The 22,708-nt window shown below is 47.8% G+C and overlaps 1 protein-coding gene across 1 annotated transcript; it reads left to right on the top strand.

Annotated features, from left to right (window-relative positions):
• Positions 1-5,263: 5,263 nt before the first annotated feature.
• Positions 5,264-15,057, top strand: LOC124029317 (CUB and sushi domain-containing protein 2-like; the record flags this gene model as incomplete). The annotated part of the gene is made up of 5 exons (XM_046341075.1): positions 5,264-5,322; positions 10,860-10,980; positions 12,159-12,270; positions 14,409-14,588; positions 14,992-15,057. Coding segments are annotated over exons 1-5 (538 nt in total), but the record flags the coding sequence as incomplete, so codon positions are not given.
• Positions 15,058-22,708: the final 7,651 nt, after the last annotated feature.

Raw genomic sequence — 22,708 nt, 5'->3', positions numbered from 1 at the left:
ATGTCCTGGTGACATAGTGAAGGTTACGTTGCGGGAGGGCAGTATCCTGTAAATGTCCTGGTGACATAGTGAAGGTTATGTTGTGGAGGGTAGTATCCTGTAAATGTCCTGGTGACATAGTGAAGGTTATGTTGTGGAGGGCAGTATCCTGTAAATGTCCTGGTGACATAGTGAAGGTTACGTTGCGGAGGGCAGTATCCTGTAAATGTCCTGGTGACATAGTGAAGGTTATGTTGTGGAGGGCAGTATCCTGTAAATGTCCTGGTGACATAGTGAAGGTTATGTTGTGGAGGGCAGTATCCTGTAAATGTCCTGGTGACATAGTGAAGGTTATGTTGTGGAGGGTAGTATCCTGTAAATGTCCTGGTGACATAGTGAAGGTTATGTTGCGGAGGGCAGTATCCTGTAAATGTCCTTGTATAAAATAATTCAAGAGTATCCAACTCTTAATCTATATTTTTGTTTAAAAAAAATCTGAATCTCTCTCTCTCTCCAGCTATAGTGTGTATGGCCCCGCCTCCCATTCCTAACGGCCAGGTGGTTGGAACACACTTCACCTGGGGCAACAGCGTTAGTTACGCCTGTAACCAGGGTTACCAGCTCTCCCTGCCCACCATGATCACCTGCCAGGGAAACGGCACCTGGATTGGAGAAAAACCACAGTGCTTCCGTAAGTAAACCCCTGGAATATACCTGTATAGCTGAGCTTCAACTAGCTGTAAGGACATGCCATGTATAGCATTGGTGGTCAGTGCCGTTTCAAATGAAGATGGGCAATTTTTTTAATGAGCATGGCCTTATTTCTAATACAGCATAATGGATGACTGACATTCGTATGCCATTCACCCAGTTCAATGTACAGTTGTCCCAGTTGTCCCTGTACCCATCATGAGGTTGTTACAACCTAGACTATGAACTATATTTTACAAACGTAGGTGCACACAGGTCGAGAAACAAATTTGATGTGACAGACAGTGACACATTCAATACGGCCATACACCTCTGATCACGCGCGTAAAACACATTTCACTTTCATAGCAGCCACGTTGTATTCCTTCTTCCTTCTATGCACTCTCCTCTTCTCACCTCTTCCCTTCATTTGTGGACTTCAATGTACAACGCATCAGCTATACGTGACCGGAGGAAAGCCTTTCCATGCCAAACCGCTACACAGCCTACATCGTTGTCATCATGTTAGCTAAAGTAACATTATATGAAAAATAGCTAATAGAACTAACACATTAGTAAACCTGTATACAGGTATACATGGCATGTCCTTACAGCTAGTTGAAGCTCAGGTATACAGGTATACATGGCATGTCCTTACAGCTAGTTGAAGCTCAGGTATACAGGTATACAGGTATACAGGGCATGTCCTTACAGCTAGTTGAAGCTCAGGTATACAGGTATACATGACATGTCCTTACAGCTAGTTGAAGCTCAGGTATACAGGTATACATGGCATGTCCTTACAGCTAGTTGAAGCTCAGGTATACAGGTATACAGGTATACAGGGCATGTCCTTACAGCTAGTTGAAGCTCAGGTATACAGGTATACATGGCATGTCCTTACAGCTAGTTGAAGCTCAGCTATACAGGTATACAGGTATACATGGCATGTCCTTACAGCTAGTTGAAGCTCAGGTATACAGGTATACAGGTATACAGGGCATGTCCTTACAGCTAGTTGAAGCTCAGGTATACAGGTATACATGGCATGTCCTTACAGCTAGTTGAAGCTCAGCTATACAGGTATACAGGTATACATGGCATGTCCTTACAGCTAGTTGAAGCTCAGGTATACAGGTATACATGGCATGTCCTTACAGCTAGTTGAAGCTCAGCTATACAGGTATACAGGTATACATGGCATGTCCTTACAGCTAGTTGAAGCTCAGGTATACAGGTATACAGGTATACATGGCATGTCCCTGGGGCGGCAGGGTAGCCTAGTGGTTAGAGCGTTGGACAAGTAACCGGAAGGTTGCGAGTTCAAACCCCCGAGCTGACAAGGTACAACTCTGTCGTTCTGCCCCTGAACAGGCAGTTAACCCACTGTTCCCAGGCTGTCATTGAAAATAAGAATATACCCAGAGGAGGACGGAAGCTAGCTGTCCTCCGCCTACACCATGGTGCTACCCTACAGAGTTATGTTGAGGCTACTGTAGACCTTCATTGCAAAACAGTGTGTTTTAATCTATTATTTGGTGATGTGATTATATTTAGTATAGTTTTATCTAAAAAAATTACGACATGAAATTACTGAGGAAGATGGTCCTCTCCTTCGTCATCTGAGCTGCAATATGACATTTACCATAGACACATCCCATAGTCACATCCCATAGACACATCCCATAGTCACATCCCATAGTCACATCCCATAGTCACATCCCATAGACACATCCCATAGAAACATCCCATAGACACATCCCATAGACACATCCCATAGTCACATCCCATAGTCACATCCCATAGTCACATCCCATAGACACATCCCATAGAAACATCCCATAGACACATCCCATCCCATAGTCACATCCCATAGACACATCCCATCCCATAGTCACATTCCATAGACACATCACATCCCATAGACACATCACATCCCATAGACACATCCCATATTCACATCCCATAGACACATCCCATAGACACATCCCATAGACACATCCCATAGTCACATCCCATAGTCACATCCCATAGACACATCCCATAGACACATCCCATAGACACATCCCATAGACACATCCCATAGTCACATCCCATAGACACATCCCATAGACACATCCCATAGACACATCCCATAGACACATCCCATAGTCACATCCCATAGACACATCCCATAGTCACATCCCATAGACACATCCCATCGACACATCCCATCGACACATCCCATAGTCACATCCCATAGTCACATCCCATAGTCACATCCCATATTCACATCCCATAGACACATCCCATAGACACATCCCATAGTCACATCCCATATTCACATCCCATAGACACATCCCATAGACACATCCCATAGACACATCCCATAGTCACATCCCATAGTCACATCCCATATTCACATCCCATAGACACATCCCATAGACACATCACATCCCATAGTCACATCCCATAGACACATCACATCCCATAGTCACATCCCATAGACACATCACATCCCATAGTCACATCCCATAGACACATCCCATAGACACATCCCATAGTCACATCCCATATTCACATCCCATAGACACATCCCATAGACACATCACATCCCATAGTCACATCCCATAGACACATCACATCCCATAGTCACATCCCATAGACACATCCCATAGTCACATCCCATAGTCACATCCCATATTCACATCCCATAGTACCATCCCATAGACACATCACATCCCATAGTCACATCCCATAGACACATCACATCCCAAAGACACATCCCATAGACACATCCCATAGACACATCCCATAGTCACATCCCATAGACACATCCCAAAGACACATCCCATATTCACATCCCATAGACACATCCCATAGACACATCCCATAGACACATCCCATCGACACATCCCATAGTCACATCCCATAGTCACATCCCATAGTCACATCCCATATTCACATCCCATAGACACATCCCATAGACACATCCCATAGTCACATCCCATATTCACATCCCATAGACACATCCCATAGACACATCCCATAGACACATCCCATAGTCACATCCCATAGTCACATCCCATATTCACATCCCATAGACACATCCCATAGACACATCACATCCCATAGTCACATCCCATAGACACATCACATCCCATAGTCACATCCCATAGACACATCACATCCCATAGTCACATCCCATAGACACATCCCATAGACACATCCCATAGTCACATCCCATATTCACATCCCATAGACACATCCCATAGACACATCACATCCCATAGTCACATCCCATAGACACATCACATCCCATAGTCACATCCCATAGACACATCCCATAGTCACATCCCATAGTCACATCCCATATTCACATCCCATAGTACCATCCCATAGACACATCACATCCCATAGTCACATCCCATAGACACATCACATCCCAAAGACACATCCCATAGACACATCCCATAGACACATCCCATAGTCACATCCCATAGACACATCCCAAAGACACATCCCATATTCACATCCCATAGACACATCCCATAGACACATCCCATAGTCACATCCCATAGTCACACTGGATACCTGGTGCTTTGTCACGTGTTATCAACCAAATGATAGAACATCTTACATTGCTTCTCTTTCTCTCTCGCTCCTCCTCATACCCCCTAGCTGTGTTCTGTGGAGACCCAGGTGTCCCGCCCAGGGAGAAGGGAGGACCGTGGGTTCACCTACCTCTCCTCTGTCTCCTTCTCCTGCTCTCCTCCTTTGGTGTTGGTGGGTTCAGCCAGAAGATACTGTCAGTATGATGGCATCTGGAGCGGCACGCAGCCCTCCTGCATAGGTAAGAATGGGTCCAGCTAACTATCAGGAACCAACTGAGACCAGGCTGTCAGAATGGGTCCAGCTAACTATCAGGAACCAACTGAGACCAGGCTGTCAGAATGGGTCCAGCTAACTATCAGTAACCAACTGAGACCAGGCTGTCAGAATGGGTCCAGCTAACTATCAGGAACCAACTGAGACCAGGCTGTCAGAATGGGTCCAGCTAACTATCAGGAACCAACTGAGACCAGGCTGTCAGAATGGGTCCAGCTAACTATCAGGAACCAACTGAGACCAGGCTGTCAGAATGGGTCCAGCTAACTATCAGGAACCAACTGAGACCAGGCTGTCAGAATGGGTCCAGCTAACTATCAGGAACCAACTGAGACCAGGCTGTCAGAATGGGTCCAGCTAACTATCAGGAACCAACTCAGACCAGGCTGTCAGAATGGGTCCAGCTAACTATCAGGAACCAACTGAGACCAGGCTGTCAGAATGGGTCCAGCTAACTATCAGGAACCAACTCAGACCAGGCTGTCAGAATGGGTCCAACTAACTCTCAGGAACCAACTCAGACCAGGCTGTCAGAATGGGTCCAGCTAACTATCAGTAACCAACTCAAACCAGGCACTCAGAATGGGTCCTATCAGTAACCAACTCAGACCAGGCTGTCAGAATGGGTCCTATCAGTAACCAACTCAGACCAGGCTGTCAGAATGGGTCCAGCTAACTATCAGTAACCAACTCAGACCAGGCACTCAGCCCTCCAGCATAGGTAAGAATGGGTCCAGCTAACTATCAGGAACCAACTGAGACCAGGCACTCAGCCCTCCAGCATAGGTAAGAATGGGTCCAGCTAACTATCAGGAACCAACTGAGACCAGGCTGTCAGAATGGGTCCAGCTAACTATCAGTAACCAACTCAGACCAGGCTGTCAGAATGGGTCCAGCTAACTATCAGGAACCAACTGAGACCAGGCTGTCAGAATGGGTCCTATCAGGAACCAACCCAGACCAGGCTGTCAGAATGGGTCCAACTAACTCTCAGGAACCAGCTCGGACCAGGCACTCAGAATGGGTCCTATCAGTAACCAACTCAGACCAGGCACTCAGAATGGGTCCTATCAGTAACCAACTCAGACCAGGCACTCAGAATGGGTCCTATCTGTAACCAGCTCAGACCAGGCTGTCAGAATGGGTCCTATCAGTAACCAACTCAGACCAGGCACTCAGAATGGGTCCTATCAGTAACCAACTCAGACCAGGCACTCAGAATGGGTCGTCCTATCAGTAACCAACTCAGACCAGGCTCTCAGAATGGGTCCTATCAGTAACCAACTCAGACCAGGCTCTCAGAATGGGTCGTCCTATCAGTAACCAACTCAGACCAGGCTCTCAGAATGGGTCCTATCAGTAACCAACTCAGACCAGGCACTCAGAATGGGTCCTATCAGTAACCAACTCAGACCAGGCTCTCAGAATGGGTCCTATCAGTAACCAACTCAGACCAGGCTCTCAGAATGGGTCCTATCAGTAACCAACTCAGAACAGGCACTCAGAATGGGTCCTATCAGTAACCAACTCAGACCAGGCTCTCAGAATGGGTCCTATCAGGAACCAACTAAGACCAGGCTGTCAGCCATCCCATACCAGAGCCTTGTACTGAATTGAAGAAGTTCTGCATTATGAAGCATTTACAGGCTGACACTAAATGGTGTTGCAGGCATGTTAGCGCCACAACAACAAAACATGCAGAATATTTTATTAACAAGGTAACTGAATGTCTAGAACAAGAACAATATTCTAAAACGTTGGTCGAACTCTGAATATATACACTGAGTGTACAAAACATTAAGAACAACTGCTCTTTCCATGACAGACTGACCAGGTGAATCCAGGTGAAAGATATGATCCCTTATTGATGTCACTTGTTAAATCCACTTCAATCAGTGTAGATGAAGGGGAGGAGACGGGTTAAAGAAGGATTTATAAGCCTTGAGACAATTGAGACTTGGATTGTGTCTGTGTGCTATTCAGAGGGTGAAGACAAAATGTCTTCGTGCTCTACTGTAGTAGGTGCCAGGTGCACCGGTTTGTGTCAAGAACTGCAACGCTGCTGGGTTTTTCACATTCAACAGTTTCCCCGTGTGTATCAAGAATGGTCCACCACCCAAAGGACATCCAGTCAACTTGACACAACTGTGGGGAAGCATTGGAGTCAACATGGGCCAGCATCCCTGTGGAAGCATTGGAGTCAACATGGGCCCAGCATCCCTGTGGAAGCATTGGAGTCAACATGGGCCCAGCATCCCTGTGGAAGCATTGGAGTCAACATGGGCCCAGCATCCCTGTGGAAGCATTGGAGTCAAGATGGGCCCAGCATCCCTGTGGAAGCATTGGAGTCAACATGGGCCCAGCATCCCTGTGGAAGCATTGGAGTCAACATGGGCCCAGCATCCCTGTGGAAGCATTGGAGTCAACATGGGCCCAGCATCCCTGTGGAAGCATTGGAGTCAACATGGGCCCAGCATCCCTGTGGAAGCATTGGAGTCAACATGGGCCCAGCATCCCTGTGGAAGCATTGGAGTCAACATGGGCCCAGCATCCCTGTGGAAGCATTGGAGTCAAGATGGGCCCAGCATCCCTGTGGAAGCATTGGAGTCAACATGGGCCCAGCATCCCTGTGGAAGCATTGGAGTCAAGATGGGCCCTGCATCCCTGTGGAAGCATTGGAGTCAAGATGGGCCCAGAATTCCTGTGGAACACTTTCAACACCTTATAGAGTCAAGATGGGCCCAGCATCCCTGTGAAATGCTTTAGACATTTACATTACATTTAAGTCATTTAGCAGACGCTCTTATCCAGAGCGACTTACAAATTGGACACCTTGTAGAGTCAACATGGGCCCAGCATCCCTGGGGAAGCATTGGAGTCAAGATGGGCCCAGCATCCCTGTGGAACGGTTTAGACACCTTGTAGAGTCAACATGGGCCCAGCATCCCTGTGGAAGCATTGGAGTCAAGATGGGCCCAGCATCCCTGTGGAACGCTTGCAACACCTTATAGAGTCAAGATGGGCCCAGCATCCCTGTGGAACGCTTTCAACACCTTATAGAGTCAAGATGGGCCCAGCATCCCTGTGGAAGCATTGGAGTCAAGATGGGCCAGCATTCCTGTGGAAGCATTGGAGTCAACATGGGCCCAGCATCCCTGTGGAAGCATTGGAGTCAAGATGGGCCCTGCATCCCTGTGGAAGCATTGGAGTCAAGATGGGCCCAGAATTCCTGTGGAACACTTTCAACACCTTATAGAGTCAAGATGGGCCCAGCATCCCTGTGAAATGCTTTAGACATTTACATTACATTTAAGTCATTTAGCAGACGCTCTTATCCAGAGCGACTTACAAATTGGACACCTTGTAGAGTCAACATGGGCCCAGCATCCCTGGGGAAGCATTGGAGTCAAGATGGGCCCAGCATCCCTGTGGAACGGTTTAGACACCTTGTAGAGTCAAGATGGGCCCAGCATCCCTGTGGAAGCATTGGAGTCAAGATGGGCCAGCATTCCTGTGGAAGCATTGGAGTCAACATGGGCCCAGCATCCCTGTGGAAGCATTGTGGTCAAGATTGCCCAGCATCCCTGTGGAAGCATTGGAGTCTAGATGGGCCCAGCATCCTTGTGGAACGCTTTAGACACCTTGTAGAGTCAACATGGGCCCAGCATCCCTGTGGAAGCATTGGAGTCAAGATGGGCCCAGCATCCCTGTGGAAGCATTGGAGTCAACATGGGCCCAGCATCCCTGTGGAAGCATTGGAGTCAACATGGGCCCAGCATCCCTGTGGAAGCATTGGAGTCAACATGGGCCCAGCATCCCTGTGGAAGCATTGGAGTCAACATGGGCCCAGCATCCCTGTGGAAGCATTGGAGTCAACATGGGCCCAGCATCCCTGTGGAAGCATTGGAGTCAACATGGGCCCAGCATCCCTGTGGAAGCATTGGAGTCAAGATGGGCCCAGCATCCCTGTGGAAGCATTGGAGTCAAGATGGGCCCAGCATCCCTGTGGAAGCATTGGAGTCAAGATGGGCCCAGCATCCCTGTGGAAGCATTGGAGTCAAGATGGGCCCAGCATCCCTGTGGAACGCTTTCAACACCTTATAGAGTCAACATGGGCCCAGCATCCCTGTGGAAGCATTGGAGTCAAGATGGGCCCAGCATCCCTGTGGAACGCTTGCAACACCTTATAGAGTCAAGATGGGCCCAGCATCCCTGTGGAACGCTTGCAACACCTTGTAGAGTCAAGATGGGCCCAGCATCCCTGTGGAAGCATTGGAGTCAAGATGGGCCAGCATTCCTGTGGAAGCATTGGAGTCAACATGGGCCCAGCATCCCTGTGGAAGCATTGTGGTCAAGATTGCCCAGCATCCCTGTGGAAGCATTGGAGTCTAGATGGGCCCAGCATCCTTGTGGAACGCTTTAGACACCTTGTAGAGTCAACATGGGCCCAGCATCCCTGTGGAAGCATTGGAGTCAAGATGGGCCCAGCATCACTGTGGAAGCATTGGAGTCAACATGGGCCCAGCATCCCTGTGGAAGCATTGGAGTCAACATGGGCCCAGCATCCCTGTGGAAGCATTGGAGTCAACATGGGCCCAGCATCCCTGTGGAAGCATTGGAGTCAACATGGGCCCAGCATCCCTGTGGAAGCTTTGGAGTCAACATGGGCCCAGCATCCCTGTGGAAGCATTGGAGTCAACATGGGCCCAGCATCCCTGTGGAAGCATTGGAGTCAAGATGGGCCCAGCATCCCTGTGGAAGCATTGGAGTCAAGATGGGCCCAGCATCCCTGTGGAAGCATTGGAGTCAAGATGGGCCCAGCATCCCTGTGGAAGCATTGGAGTCAAGATGGGCCCAGCATCCCTGTGGAACGCTTTCAACACCTTATAGAGTCAACATGGGCCCAGCATCCCTGTGGAAGCATTGGAGTCAAGATGGGCCCAGCATCCCCGTGGAACGCTTGCAACACCTTATAGAGTCAAGATGGGCCCAGCATCCCTGTGGAACGCTTTCAACACCTTATAGAGTCAAGATGGGCCCAGCATCCCTGTGGAAGCATTGGAGTCAAGATGGGCCAGCATTCCTGTGGAAGCATTGGAGTCAACATGGGCCCAGCATCCCTGTGGAAGCATTGGAGTCAAGATGGGCCCTGCATCCCTGTGGAAGCATTGGAGTCAAGATGGGCCCAGAATTCCTGTGGAACACTTTCAACACCTTATAGAGTCAAGATGGGCCCAGCATCCCTGTGAAATGCTTTAGACATTTACATTACATTTAAGTCATTTAGCAGACGCTCTTATCCAGAGCGACTTACAAATTGGACACCTTGTAGAGTCAACATGGGCCCAGCATCCCTGGGGAAGCATTGGAGTCAAGATGGGCCCAGCATCCCTGTGGAACGGTTTAGACACCTTGTAGAGTCAAGATGGGCCCAGCATCCCTGTGGAAGCATTGGAGTCAAGATGGGCCAGCATTCCTGTGGAAGCATTGGAGTCAACATGGGCCCAGCATCCCTGTGGAAGCATTGTGGTCAAGATTGCCCAGCATCCCTGTGGAAGCATTGGAGTCTAGATGGGCCCAGCATCCTTGTGGAACGCTTTAGACACCTTGTAGAGTCAACATGGGCCCAGCATCCCTGTGGAAGCATTGGAGTCTAGATGGCCCAGCATCCCTGTGGAAGCATTGGAGTCTAGATGGGCCCAGCATCCTTGTGGAACGCTTTAGACACCTTGTAGAGTCAAGATGGGCCCAGCATCCCTGTAGAATGTTTTCCACACCTTGTAGAGTCCATGACCCGACAAATTGAGACTGTTCTGAGGGGGAGGTTCAACTCAATATTAGGAAGGTGTTCTTCATGTGTTGTATCCTCAGTGTACAGTGTGTCTCTGGGCCATACTGACCGGCGGCTGTACGTATTGTATTAAGTGACTCACAGAACGAGTGCTGATTCACTATCAGTGTTGACTTGTAGATCACAATGGACAGGAAGACCTGATCCTAGATCAGCACTCCTCTACTCTGAGACATTATGACACATACAGAAAGAAGATGTGCCGATAGATTTGGACATAGAGCGTTAGTTTTGACAGGAAGACCTGATCCTAGATCAGCACTCCTCTACTCTGAGACATTATGACACATACAGAAAGAAGATGTGCCGATAGATTTGGACATAGAGCGTTAGTTTTGACAGGAAGACCTGATCCTAGATCAGCACTCCTCTACTCTGAGACATTATGACACATACAGAAAGAAGATGTGCCGATAGATTTGGACATAGAGCGTTAGTTTTTGACAACCAAGTCAGGTGTCCTGCTCGTCAGTTTCTACGCGACGTGGAAGGAGTCGGCTTGTCTGTTGTGTGTTTCAGATCCCAGTCACACCACCTGTGGAGATCCTGGAACACCTCTGTTTGGAAACCAGAACAACACCCAAGGATACCAGGTTACAATTTATTTATTTACACATACCACAACACAGCGTTAGTTACACATGGAGTAAAAGAAACATACAGTCAATAAGAAAGGAGAAAAATAACTCTGTATACAATGTGAGCAAATGAGGTGAGATTAGGGAGGTAAGGCAGTAAATAGGCAATAGTGACAAAATAATTACAACATTGCAATTAAACACTGGAGTGATAGATGTGCAGAAGATGAATGTGCATGTAGAGATACTGTCCCTAACCCTGATGTGTGTATCTAACCCTGATGTGTGTATCTAACCCTGATGTGTGTATCTGTCCCTGATGTGTGTATCTGACCCTGTTGTGTGTATCTAACCCTGATGTGTGTATCTAACCCTGATGTGTGTATCTGTCCCTGATGTGTGAATCTAACCCTGATGTGTGTATCTAACCCTGATGTGTGTATCTAACCCTGATGTGTGTATCTGACCCTGATGTGTGTATCTGACCCTGATGTGTGTATCTGACCCTGATGTGTGTATCTGACCCTGATGTGTGTATCTAACCCTGATGTGTGTATCTGACCCTGATGTGTGTATCTGACCCTGTTGTGTGTATTTAACCCTGATGTGTGTATCTAACCCTGATGTGTGTATCTGACCCTGATGTGTGTATCTGACCCTGATGTGTGTATCTGACCCTGATGTGTGTATCTAACCCTGATGTGTGTATCTGACCCTGATGTGTGTATCTGACCCTGTTGTGTGTATCTAACCCTGATGTGTGTATCTAACCCTGATGTGTGTATCTAACCCTGATGTGTGTATCTGTCCCTGATGTGTGTATCTGACCCTGATGTGTGTATCTGACCCTGATGTGTGTATCTGTCCCTGATGTGTGTATCTGACCCTGATGTGTGTATCTGTCCCTGATGTGTGTATCTGACCCTGATGTGTGTATCTAACCCTGATGTGTGTATCTAACCCTGATGTGTGTATCTGACCCTGTTGTGTGTATCTGACCCTGATGTGTGTATCTGACCCTGATGTGTGTATCTGACCCTGATGTGTGTATCTGACCCTGATGTGTGTATCTAACCCTGATGTGTGTATCTAACCCTGATGTGTGTATCTGACCCTGATGTGTGTATCTAACCCTGATGTGTGTATCTGACCCTGACGTGTGAATCTAACCCTGATGTGCCTCCAACCTACAGATCAGCAGTACAGTATTGTTCAGCTGTAGGAAGGGCTACCTGCTACAAGGCTCCACAACACGCTCCTGTCTCCCAAACCTCACCTGGAATGGCTTCCAACCAGAGTGTATAGGTTAGTACACACACACACACACACACACACACACACACACACACACACACACACACACACACACACACACACACACACACACACACACACACACACACACACACACACACACACACACACACACACACACACACACACACACACACACACACACAGAGAGACAGTATTATTACTAATATACACCCTGGATGTAGAGACAGAGAGTATCACTAATATACACCCTGGATGTAGAGACAGAGAGTATCACTAATATACACCCTGGATGTAGAGACAGAGAGTATCACTAATATACACCCTGGATGTAGAGACAGTATTATCACTAATATACACCCTGGATGTAGAGACAGTATTATCACTAATATACACCCTGGATGTAGAGACAGAGAGTATCACTAATATACACCCTGGATGTAGAGACAGTATTATCACTAATATACACCCTGGATGTAGAGACAGAGAGTATCACTAATATACACCCTGGATGTAGAGACAGTATTATCACTAATATACACCCTGGATGTAGAGACAGAGAGTATCACTAATATACACCCTGGATGTAGAGACAGTATTATCACTAATATACACCCTGGATGTAGAGACAGTATTATCACTAATATACACCCTGGATGTAGAGACAGTATTATCACTAATATACACCCTGGATGTAGAGACAGTATTATCACTAATATACACCCTGGATGTAGAGACAGTATTATCACTAATATACACCCTGGATGTAGAGACAGTATTATCACTAATATACACCCTGGATGTAGAGACAGTATTATCACTAATATACACCCTGGATGTAGAGACAGTATTATCACTAATATACACCCTGGATGTAGAGACAGTATTATCACTAATATACACCCTGGATGTAGAGACAGTATTATCACTAATATACACCCTGGATGTAGAGACAGAGAGTATCACTAATACACACCCTGGATGTAGAGACAGTATTATCACTAATATACACCCTGGATGTAGAGACAGTATTATCACTAATATACACCCTGGATGTAGAGACAGTAGTATCACTAATATACACCCTGGATGTAGAGACAGTATTATCACTAATATACACCCTGGATGTAGAGACAGTATTATCACTAATATACACCCTGGATGTAGAGACAGTATTATCACTAATATACACCCTGGATGTAGAGACAGTATTATCACTAATATACACCCTGGATGTAGAGACAGTATTATCACTAATATACACCCTGGATGTAGAGACAGTATTATCACTAATATACACCCTGGATGTAGAGACAGTATTATCACTAATATACACCCTGGATGTAGAGACAGTATTATCACTAATATACACCCTGGATGTAGAGACAGTATTATCACTAATATACACCCTGGATGTAGAGACAGAGAGTATCACTAATATACACCCTGGATGTAGAGACAGTATTATCACTAATATACACCCTGGATGTAGAGACAGAGAGTATCACTAATATACACCCTGGATGTAGAGACAGAGAGTATCACTAATATACACCCTGGATGTAGAGACAGAGAATATCACTAATATACACCCTGGATGTAGAGACAGTAGTATCACTAATATACACCCTGGATGTAGAGACAGTATTATCACTAATATACCCCCTGGATGTAGAGACAGTATTATCACTAATATACATCCTGGATGTAGAGACAGTATTATCACTAATATACACCCTGGATGTAGAGACAGAGAGTACCACTAATATACACCCTGGATGTAGAGACAGTATTATCACTAATATACACCCTGGATGTAGAGACAGTATTATTGTCACTAAATCCATCTGATTTATCCTCCATCTTCCCTTTTATTGCTCTCTTCCTTCCTTCCCTCTCTCCTCTCCCCTCTCTCTCTCTCTCTCTCCTCCCTCTCTCTCTCTCTCTGTTCTCTCCCTCTCTCTCTCTCTTCTCTCTCTCTCTCTCTCTCTCTCTCTCTCCCTCTCTCTCTCTCTCTCTCTCTCTCTCTCTCTCTCTCTCTCTCTCTCTCTCTCTCTCTCTCTCTCTCTCTCTCTCTCTCTCTCTCTCTCTCTCTCTCTCTCTCTCTCTCTCTCTCTCTCCCTCTCTCTCTCCTCTCCCTCCCTCTCCTCCCCCCTCCATCTCTCCAGCCCACCACTGTAGCCAGCCAGAGATGCCCACCCAGGTGGATGTGTCTGCCATAGAGTTGCCGTCTCTAGGTTACACCCTGATCTACACCTGTCAGCCAGGCTTTTACCTGGCCGAGGGTTCAGAACACAGAACCTGTCGGGGTGACGGGAGCTGGACCGGGAAGCAACCTGTCTGTGCTGGTATGGACAACACACACATGGGCAGTACACACACGTTGTTGTGTTTAATGGTGGATAGTCATGTTTACCAATGTAAGAACGCTGCCAGTTCCTGTTGTTCAATATTAAGTTGTGCAGTTTTCACTGAGGGGATTTGAGTGTGTGTGTGTGTGTGTGTGTGTGTGTGTGTGTGTGTGTGTGTGTGTGTGTGTGTGTGTGTGTGTGTGTGTGTGTGTGTGTGTGTGTGTGTGTGTGTGTGTGTGTGTGTGTGTGTGTGTGTGTGTGTGTGTGTGGTGTGTGCGTCCTATGCTGTCACTAGTAGTGACCCTCTCTCAGGGTACCAGGGGATTAAATATGGAGGAGAGAGAGAGTCAGTCAAACAGGAAGTGCTAATGATGACGTCCTGTTGTTGCTGTCGTTTCAGCTGATATCCGTCCCAGTGGGAATACAGTGGGGACCGTCCAGGAGCCGCCCAATCCTAAACTACCAGGTAATTATTCTACAATAAGACAGTCAGTAAGAAATGAAAGGCTAGTAATACCGAAATACTCTTTCTGTGTGGTGAATACACTACAACTTGTTACAAGACAATAATAACAACTCAACATGTCTCTTATCAACGCCCTGGAACAGACTTCCATCCTGTCAAACTGCCTCACTCTACAGAAACAGGCCCTGGGACAGACTAACACCCTGTCATACTGCCTTGTGCTACAGAAACAGGCCCTGGAACAGACTTCCATCCTGTCAAACTGCCTCACTCTACAGAAACAGGCCCTGGGACAGACTAACACCCTGTCATACTGCCTTGTGCTACAGAAACAGGCCCTGGGACAGACTAACACCCTGTCAAACTGCCTCACTCTAAAGAAACAGGCCCTGGAACAGACTTCCATCCTGTCAAACTGCCTCACTCTACAGAAACAGGCCCTGGGACAGACTAACACCCTGTCATACTGCCTTGTGCTACAGAAACAGGCCCTGGGACAGACTAACGCCCTGTCAAACTGCCTTGTGCTACAGAAACAGGCCCTGGGACAGACTTCCATCCTATAATAATAATAATAATAATAATATATGCCATTTAGCAGATGATTTTATCCAAAGCGACTTACAGTCATGTGTGCATACATTCTACGTATGGGTGGTCCCGGGTATCAAACCCACTACCCTGGCGTTACAAGCGCCATGCTCTACCAACTGAGCTACAGAAGGATCCTGTCAAACTGCCTCACTCTACAGAAACAGGCCCTGGTACAGACTAACACCCTGTCAAACTGCCTTGTGCTACAGAAACAGGCCCTGGTACAGAATAACACCCTGTCAAACTGCCTTCTAATACAGAAACAGGCCCTGGTACAGACTAACACCCTGTCAAACTGCCTTGTGCTACAGAAACAGGCCCTGGGACAGACTAACACCCTGTTATACTGCCTCACTCTACAGAAACAGGCCCTGGAACAGACTATCACCCTGTCAAACTGCCTTGTGCTACAGAAACAGGCCCTGGAACAGACTAACACCCTGTCAAACTGCCTTGTGCTACAGAAACAGGCCCTGGGACAGACTTCCCTCCTGTCAAACTGCCTCACTCTACAGAAACAGGCCCTGGGACAGACTTCTATCCTGTCAAACTGCCTCACTCTACAGAAACAGGCCCTGGAACAGACTAACACCCTGTCAAACTGCCTCACTCTACAGAAACAGGCCCTGGAACAGACTAACACCCTGTCAAACTGCCTTGTGCTACAGAAACAGGCCCTGGGACAGACTAACACCCTGTCAAACTGCCTCACTCTACAGAAACAGGCCCTGGGACAGACTTCCCTCCTGTCAAACTGCCTCACTCTACAGAAACAGGCCCTGGGACAGACTAACGCCCTGTCAAACTGCCTTGTGCTACAGAAACAGGCCCTGGAACAGACTTCCCTCCTGTCAAACTGCCTTGTGCTACAGAAACAGGCCCTGGGACAGACTTCCATCCTGTCAAACTGCCTCACTCTACAGAAACAGGCCCTGGTACAGACTAACACCCTGTCAAACTGCCTTGTGCTACCGAAACAGGCCCTGGGACAGACTAACGCCCTGTCAAACTGCCTCACTCTAAAGAAACAGGCCCTGGGACAGACTTCCATCCTGTCAAACTGCCTCACTACAGAAACAGGCCCTGGAACAGACTAACACCCTATTATACTGCCTCACTCTACAGAAACAGGCCCTGGAACAGACTATCACCCTGTCAAACTGCCTTGTGCTACAGAAACAGGCCCTGGAACAGACTAACACCCTGTCAAACTGCCTTGTGCTACAGAAACAGGCCCTGGGACAGACTTCCCTCCTGTCAAACTGCCTCACTCTACAGAAACCGGCCCTGGGACAGACTTCCATCCTGTCAAACTGCCTCACTCTACAGAAACAGGCCCTGGAACAGACTAACACCCTGTCAAACTGCCTCACTCTACAGAAACAGGCCCTGGTACAGACTAACACCCTGTCAAACTGCCTTGTGCTACAGAAACAGGCCCTGGGACAGACTATCACCCTGTCAAACTGCCTCACTCTAAAGAAACAGGCCCTGGGACAGACTTCCATCCTGTCAAACTGCCTCACTCTACAGAAACAGGCCCTGGAACAGACTAACACCCTGTTATACTGCCTCACTCTACAGAAACAGGCCCTGGTACAGACTAACACCCTGTCAAACTGCCTTGTGCTACAGAAACAGGCCCTGGAACAGACTAACACCCTGTCAAACTGCCTCACTCTACAAAAACAGGCCCTGGGACAGACTAACGCCCTGTCAAACTGCCTTGTGCTACAGAAACAGGCCCTGGTACAGAATAACACCCTGTCAAACTGCCTCACTCTACAGAAACAGGCCCTGGAACAGACTATCACCCTGTCAAACTGCCTTGTGCTACAGAAACAGGCCCTGGAACAGACTAACACCCTGTCAAACTGCCTTGTGCTACAGAAACAGGCCCTGGGACAGACTTCCCTCCTGTCAAACTGCCTCACTCTACAGAAACAGGCCCTGGGACAGATTAACGCCCTGTCAAACTGCCTTGTGCTACAGAAACAGGTCCTGGGACAGACTAACGCCCTGTCAAACTGCCTTGCGCTACAGAAACAGGCCCTGGGACAGACTTCCATCCTGTCAAACTGCCTTGTGCTACAGAAACAGGCCCTGGAACAGACTAACACCCTGTCAAACTGCCTTGTGCTACAAAAACAGGCCCTGGGACAGACTAACGCCCTGTCAAACTGCCTTGTGCTACAGAAACAGGCCCTGGAACAGACTATCACCCTGTCAAACTGCCTTGTGCTACAGAAACAGGCCCTGGGACAGACTTCCATCCTGTCAAACTGCCTCACTCTACAGAAACAGGCCCTGGGACAGACTAACGCCCTGTCAAACTGCCTTGCGCTACAGAAACAGGTCCTGGGACAGACTAACGCCCTGTCAAACTGCCTCACTCTACAGAAACAGGCCCTGGGACAGACTTCCATCCTGTCAAACTGCCTTGTGCTACAGAAACAGGCCCTGGAACAGACTAACACCCTGTCAAACTGCCTTGTGCTACAGAAACAGGCCCTGGGACAGACTAACACCCTGTCAAACTGCCTTGTGCTACAGACACAGGCCCTGGGACAGACTAACACCCTGTCAAACTGCCTTGTGCTACAGAAACAGGCCCTGGAACAGACTAATACCCTGTCAAACTGCCTTGTGCTACAGAAACAGGCCCTGGGACAGACTAACGCCCTGTCAAACTGCCTCACTCTACAGAAACAGGCCCTGGGACAGACTTCCCTCCTGTCAAACTGCCTCACTCTACAGAAACAGGCCCTGGGACAGATTAACGCCCTGTCAAACTGCCTTGTGCTACAGAAACAGGTCCTGGGACAGACTAACGCCCTGTCAAACTGCCTTGCGCTACAGAAACAGGCCCTGGGACAGACTTCCATCCTGTCAAACTGCCTTGTGCTACAGAAACAGGCCCTGGAACAGACTAACACCCTGTCAAACTGCCTTGTGCTACAGAAACAGGCCCTGGGACAGACTAACGCCCTGTCAAACTGCCTTGTGCTACAGAAACAGGCCCTGGAACAGACTATCACCCTGTCAAACTGCCTTGTCCTACAGAAACAGGCCCTGGAACAGACTAATACCCTGTCAAACTGCCTTGTGCTACAGAAACAGGCCCTGGGACAGACTAACGCCCTGTCAAACTGCCTCACTCTACAGAAACAGGCCCTGGGACATATTAACGCCCTGTCAAACTGCCTTGTGCTACAGAAACAGGCCCTGGAACAGACTATCACCCTGTCAAACTGCCTCACTCTACAGAAACAGGCCCTGGGACAGACTAACGCCCTGTCAAACTGCCTCACTCTACAGAAACAGGCCCTGGAACAGACTAACGCCCTGTCAAACTGCCTTGTGCTACAGAAACAGGCCCTGGGACAGACTAACGCCCTGTCAAACTGCCTTGTGCTACAGAAACAGGCCCTGGAACAGACTAACACCCTGTCAAACTGCTATAGAAACAGGCCCTGGAACAGACTAACACCCTGTCAAACTGCTATAGAAACAGGTCCTGGAACAGACTATCACCCTGTCACCCTGTCAAACTGCTATAGAAACAGGTCCTGGAACAGATTAACACCCTGTCAAACTGCTATAGAAACAGGTCCTGGAACAGACTAACACCCTGTCAAACTGCTATAGAAACAGGTCCTGGAACAGACTAACACCCTGTCAAACTGCTATAGAAACAGGTCCTGGAACAGACTAACACCCTGTCAAACTGCTATAGAAACAGGTCCTGGAACAGACTAACACCCTGTCAAACTGCTATAGAAACAGGTCCTGGAACAGACTAACACCCTGTCAAACTGCCTTGTGCTACAGAAACAGGTCCTGGAACAGACTATCACCATGTCAAACTGCTACAGAAACAGGTCCTGGAACAGACTATCACCCTGTCAAACTGCTATAGAAACAGGTCCTGGAACAGACTAACACCCTGTCAAACTGCTATAGAAACAGGTCCTGGAACAGACTAACACCCTGTCAAACTGCCTTGTGCTACAGAAACAGGTCCTGGAACAGACTATCACCCTGTCAAACTGCTATAGAAACAGGCCCTGGAACAGACAAACACCCTGTCAAACTGCTACAGAAACAGGCCCTGGAACATACTATCACCCTGTCAAACTGCCTCACTATAGAAACAGGCCCTGGAACAGACTATCACCCTGTCAAACTGCTATAGAAACAGGCCCTGGAACAGACTATCACCCTGTCAAACTGCTATAGAAACAGGTCCTGGAACAGACTATCACCCTGTCAAACTGCTATAGAAACAGGCCCTGGAACAGACTATCACCCTGTCAAACTGCCTCACTATAGAAACAGGCCCTGGAACAGACTATCACCCTGTCAAACTGCTATAGAAACAGGCCCTGGAACAGACTATCACCCTGTCAAACTGCTATAGAAACAGGTCCTGGAACAGACTATCACCCTGTCAAACTGCTATAGAAACAGGCCCTGGAACAGACTATCACCCTGTCAAACTGCTATAGAAACAGGTCCTGGAACAGACTAACACCCTGTCAAACTGCTATAGAAACAGGCCCTGGAACAGACTAACACCCTGTCAAACTGCTATAGAAACAGGTCCTGGAACAGACTAACACCCTGTCAAACTGCTATAGAAACAGGTCCTGGAACAGACTATCACCCTGTCAAACTGCTATAGAAACAGGCCCTGGAACAGACTATCACCCTGTCAAACTGCTATAGAAACAGGCCCTGGAACAGACTATCACCCTGTAAAACTGCTATAGAAACAGGCCCTGGAACAGACTATCACCCTGTCAAACTGCTATAGAAACAGGCCCTGGAACAGACTAACACCCTGTCAAACTGCCTTGTGCTACAGAAACAGGTCCTGGAACAGACTAACACCCTGTCAAACTGCTATAGAAACAGGTCCTGGAACAGATTAACACCCTGTCAAACTGCTATAGAAACAGGTCCTGGAACAGACTAACACCCTGTCAAACTGCTATAGAAACAGGTCCTGGAACAGACTAACACCCTGTCAAACTGCTATAGAAACAGGTCCTGGAACAGACTAACACCCTGTCAAACTGCTATAGAAACAGGTCCTGGAACAGACTAACACCCTGTCAAACTGCCTTGTGCTACAGAAACAGGTCCTGGAACAGACTATCACCATGTCAAACTGCTACAGAAACAGGTCCTGGAACAGACTATCACCCTGTCAAACTGCTATAGAAACAGGTCCTGGAACAGACTAACACCCTGTCAAACTGCTATAGAAACAGGTCCTGGAACAGACTAACACCCTGTCAAACTGCCTTGTGCTAGAAACAGGTCCTGGAACAGACTATCACCCTGTCAAACTGCTATAGAAACAGGCCCTGGAACAGACAAACACCCTGTCAAACTGCTACAGAAACAGGCCCTGGAACATACTATCACCCTGTCAAACTGCCTCACTATAGAAACAGGCCCTGGAACAGACTATCACCCTGTCAAACTGCTATAGAAACAGGCCCTGGAACAGACTATCACCCTGTCAAACTGCTATAGAAACAGGTCCTGGAACAGACTATCACCCTGTCAAACTGCTATAGAAACAGGCCCTGGAACAGACTATCACCCTGTCAAACTGCCTCACTATAGAAACAGGCCCTGGAACAGACTATCACCCTGTCAAACTGCTATAGAAACAGGCCCTGGAACAGACTATCACCCTGTCAAACTGCTATAGAAACAGGTCCTGGAACAGACTATCACCCTGTCAAACTGCTATAGAAACAGGCCCTGGAACAGACTATCACCCTGTCAAACTGCTATAGAAACAGGTCCTGGAACAGACTAACACCCTGTCAAACTGCTATAGAAACAGGCCCTGGAACAGACTAACACCCTGTCAAACTGCTATAGAAACAGGTCCTGGAACAGACTAACACCCTGTCAAACTGCTATAGAAACAGGTCCTGGAACAGACTATCACCCTGTCAAACTGCTATAGAAACAGGCCCTGGAACAGACTATCACCCTGTCAAACTGCTATAGAAACAGGCCCTGGAACAGACTATCACCCTGTAAAACTGCTATAGAAACAGGCCCTGGAACAGACTATCACCCTGTCAAACTGCTATAGAAACAGGCCCTGGAACAGACTAACACCCTGTCAAACTGCCTTGTGCTACAGAAACAGGTCCTGGAACAGACTAACACCCTGTCAAACTGCTATAGAAACAGGTCCTGGAACAGACTAACACCCTGTCAAACTGCCTTGTGCTACAGAAACAGGTCCTGGAACAGACTATCACCCTGTCAAACTGCTACAGAAACAGGTCCTGGAACAGACTATCACCCTGTCAAACTGCTATAGAAACAGGTCCTGGAACAGACTAACACCCTGTCAAACTGCTATAGAAACAGGTCCTGGAACAGACTATCACCCTGTCAAACTGCTATAGAAACAGGTCCTGGGACAGACTATCACCCTGTCAAACTGCTATAGAAACAGGCCCTGGGACAGACTAACACCCTGTCAAACTGCTATAGAAACAGGTCCTGGAACAGACTATCACCCTGTCAAACTGCTATAGAAACAGGTCCTGGAACAGACTAACACCCTGTCAAACTGCTATAGAAACAGGTCCTGGAACAGACTAACACCCTGTCAAACTGCTACAGAAACAGGCCCTGGAACAGACTATCACCCTGTTAAACTGCCTCACTATAGAAACAGGCCCTGGAACAGACTATCACCCTGTCAAACTGCTATAGAAACAGGCCCTGGAACAGACTAACACCCTGTCAAACTGCTATAGAAACAGGCCCTGGAACAGACTAACACCCTGTCAAACTGCTATAGAAACAGGTCCTGGAACAGACTATCACCCTGCCACCCTGTCAAACTGCTATAGAAACAGGCCCTGGAACAGACTAACACCCTGTCAAACTGCTATAGAAACAGGTCCTGGAACAGACTATCACCCTGTCAAACTGCTATAGAAACAGGCCCTGGAACAGACTATCACCCTGTCAAACTGCTATAGAAACAGGTCCTGGAACTGACTATCACCCT

Source organism: Oncorhynchus gorbuscha, unplaced genomic scaffold (genome assembly GCF_021184085.1).
Source record: "Oncorhynchus gorbuscha isolate QuinsamMale2020 ecotype Even-year unplaced genomic scaffold, OgorEven_v1.0 Un_scaffold_6090, whole genome shotgun sequence".
Classification (NCBI taxonomy): domain Eukaryota; kingdom Metazoa; phylum Chordata; class Actinopteri; order Salmoniformes; family Salmonidae; genus Oncorhynchus; species Oncorhynchus gorbuscha.
This window is presented reverse-complemented; position numbering and strand designations above follow the sequence as displayed.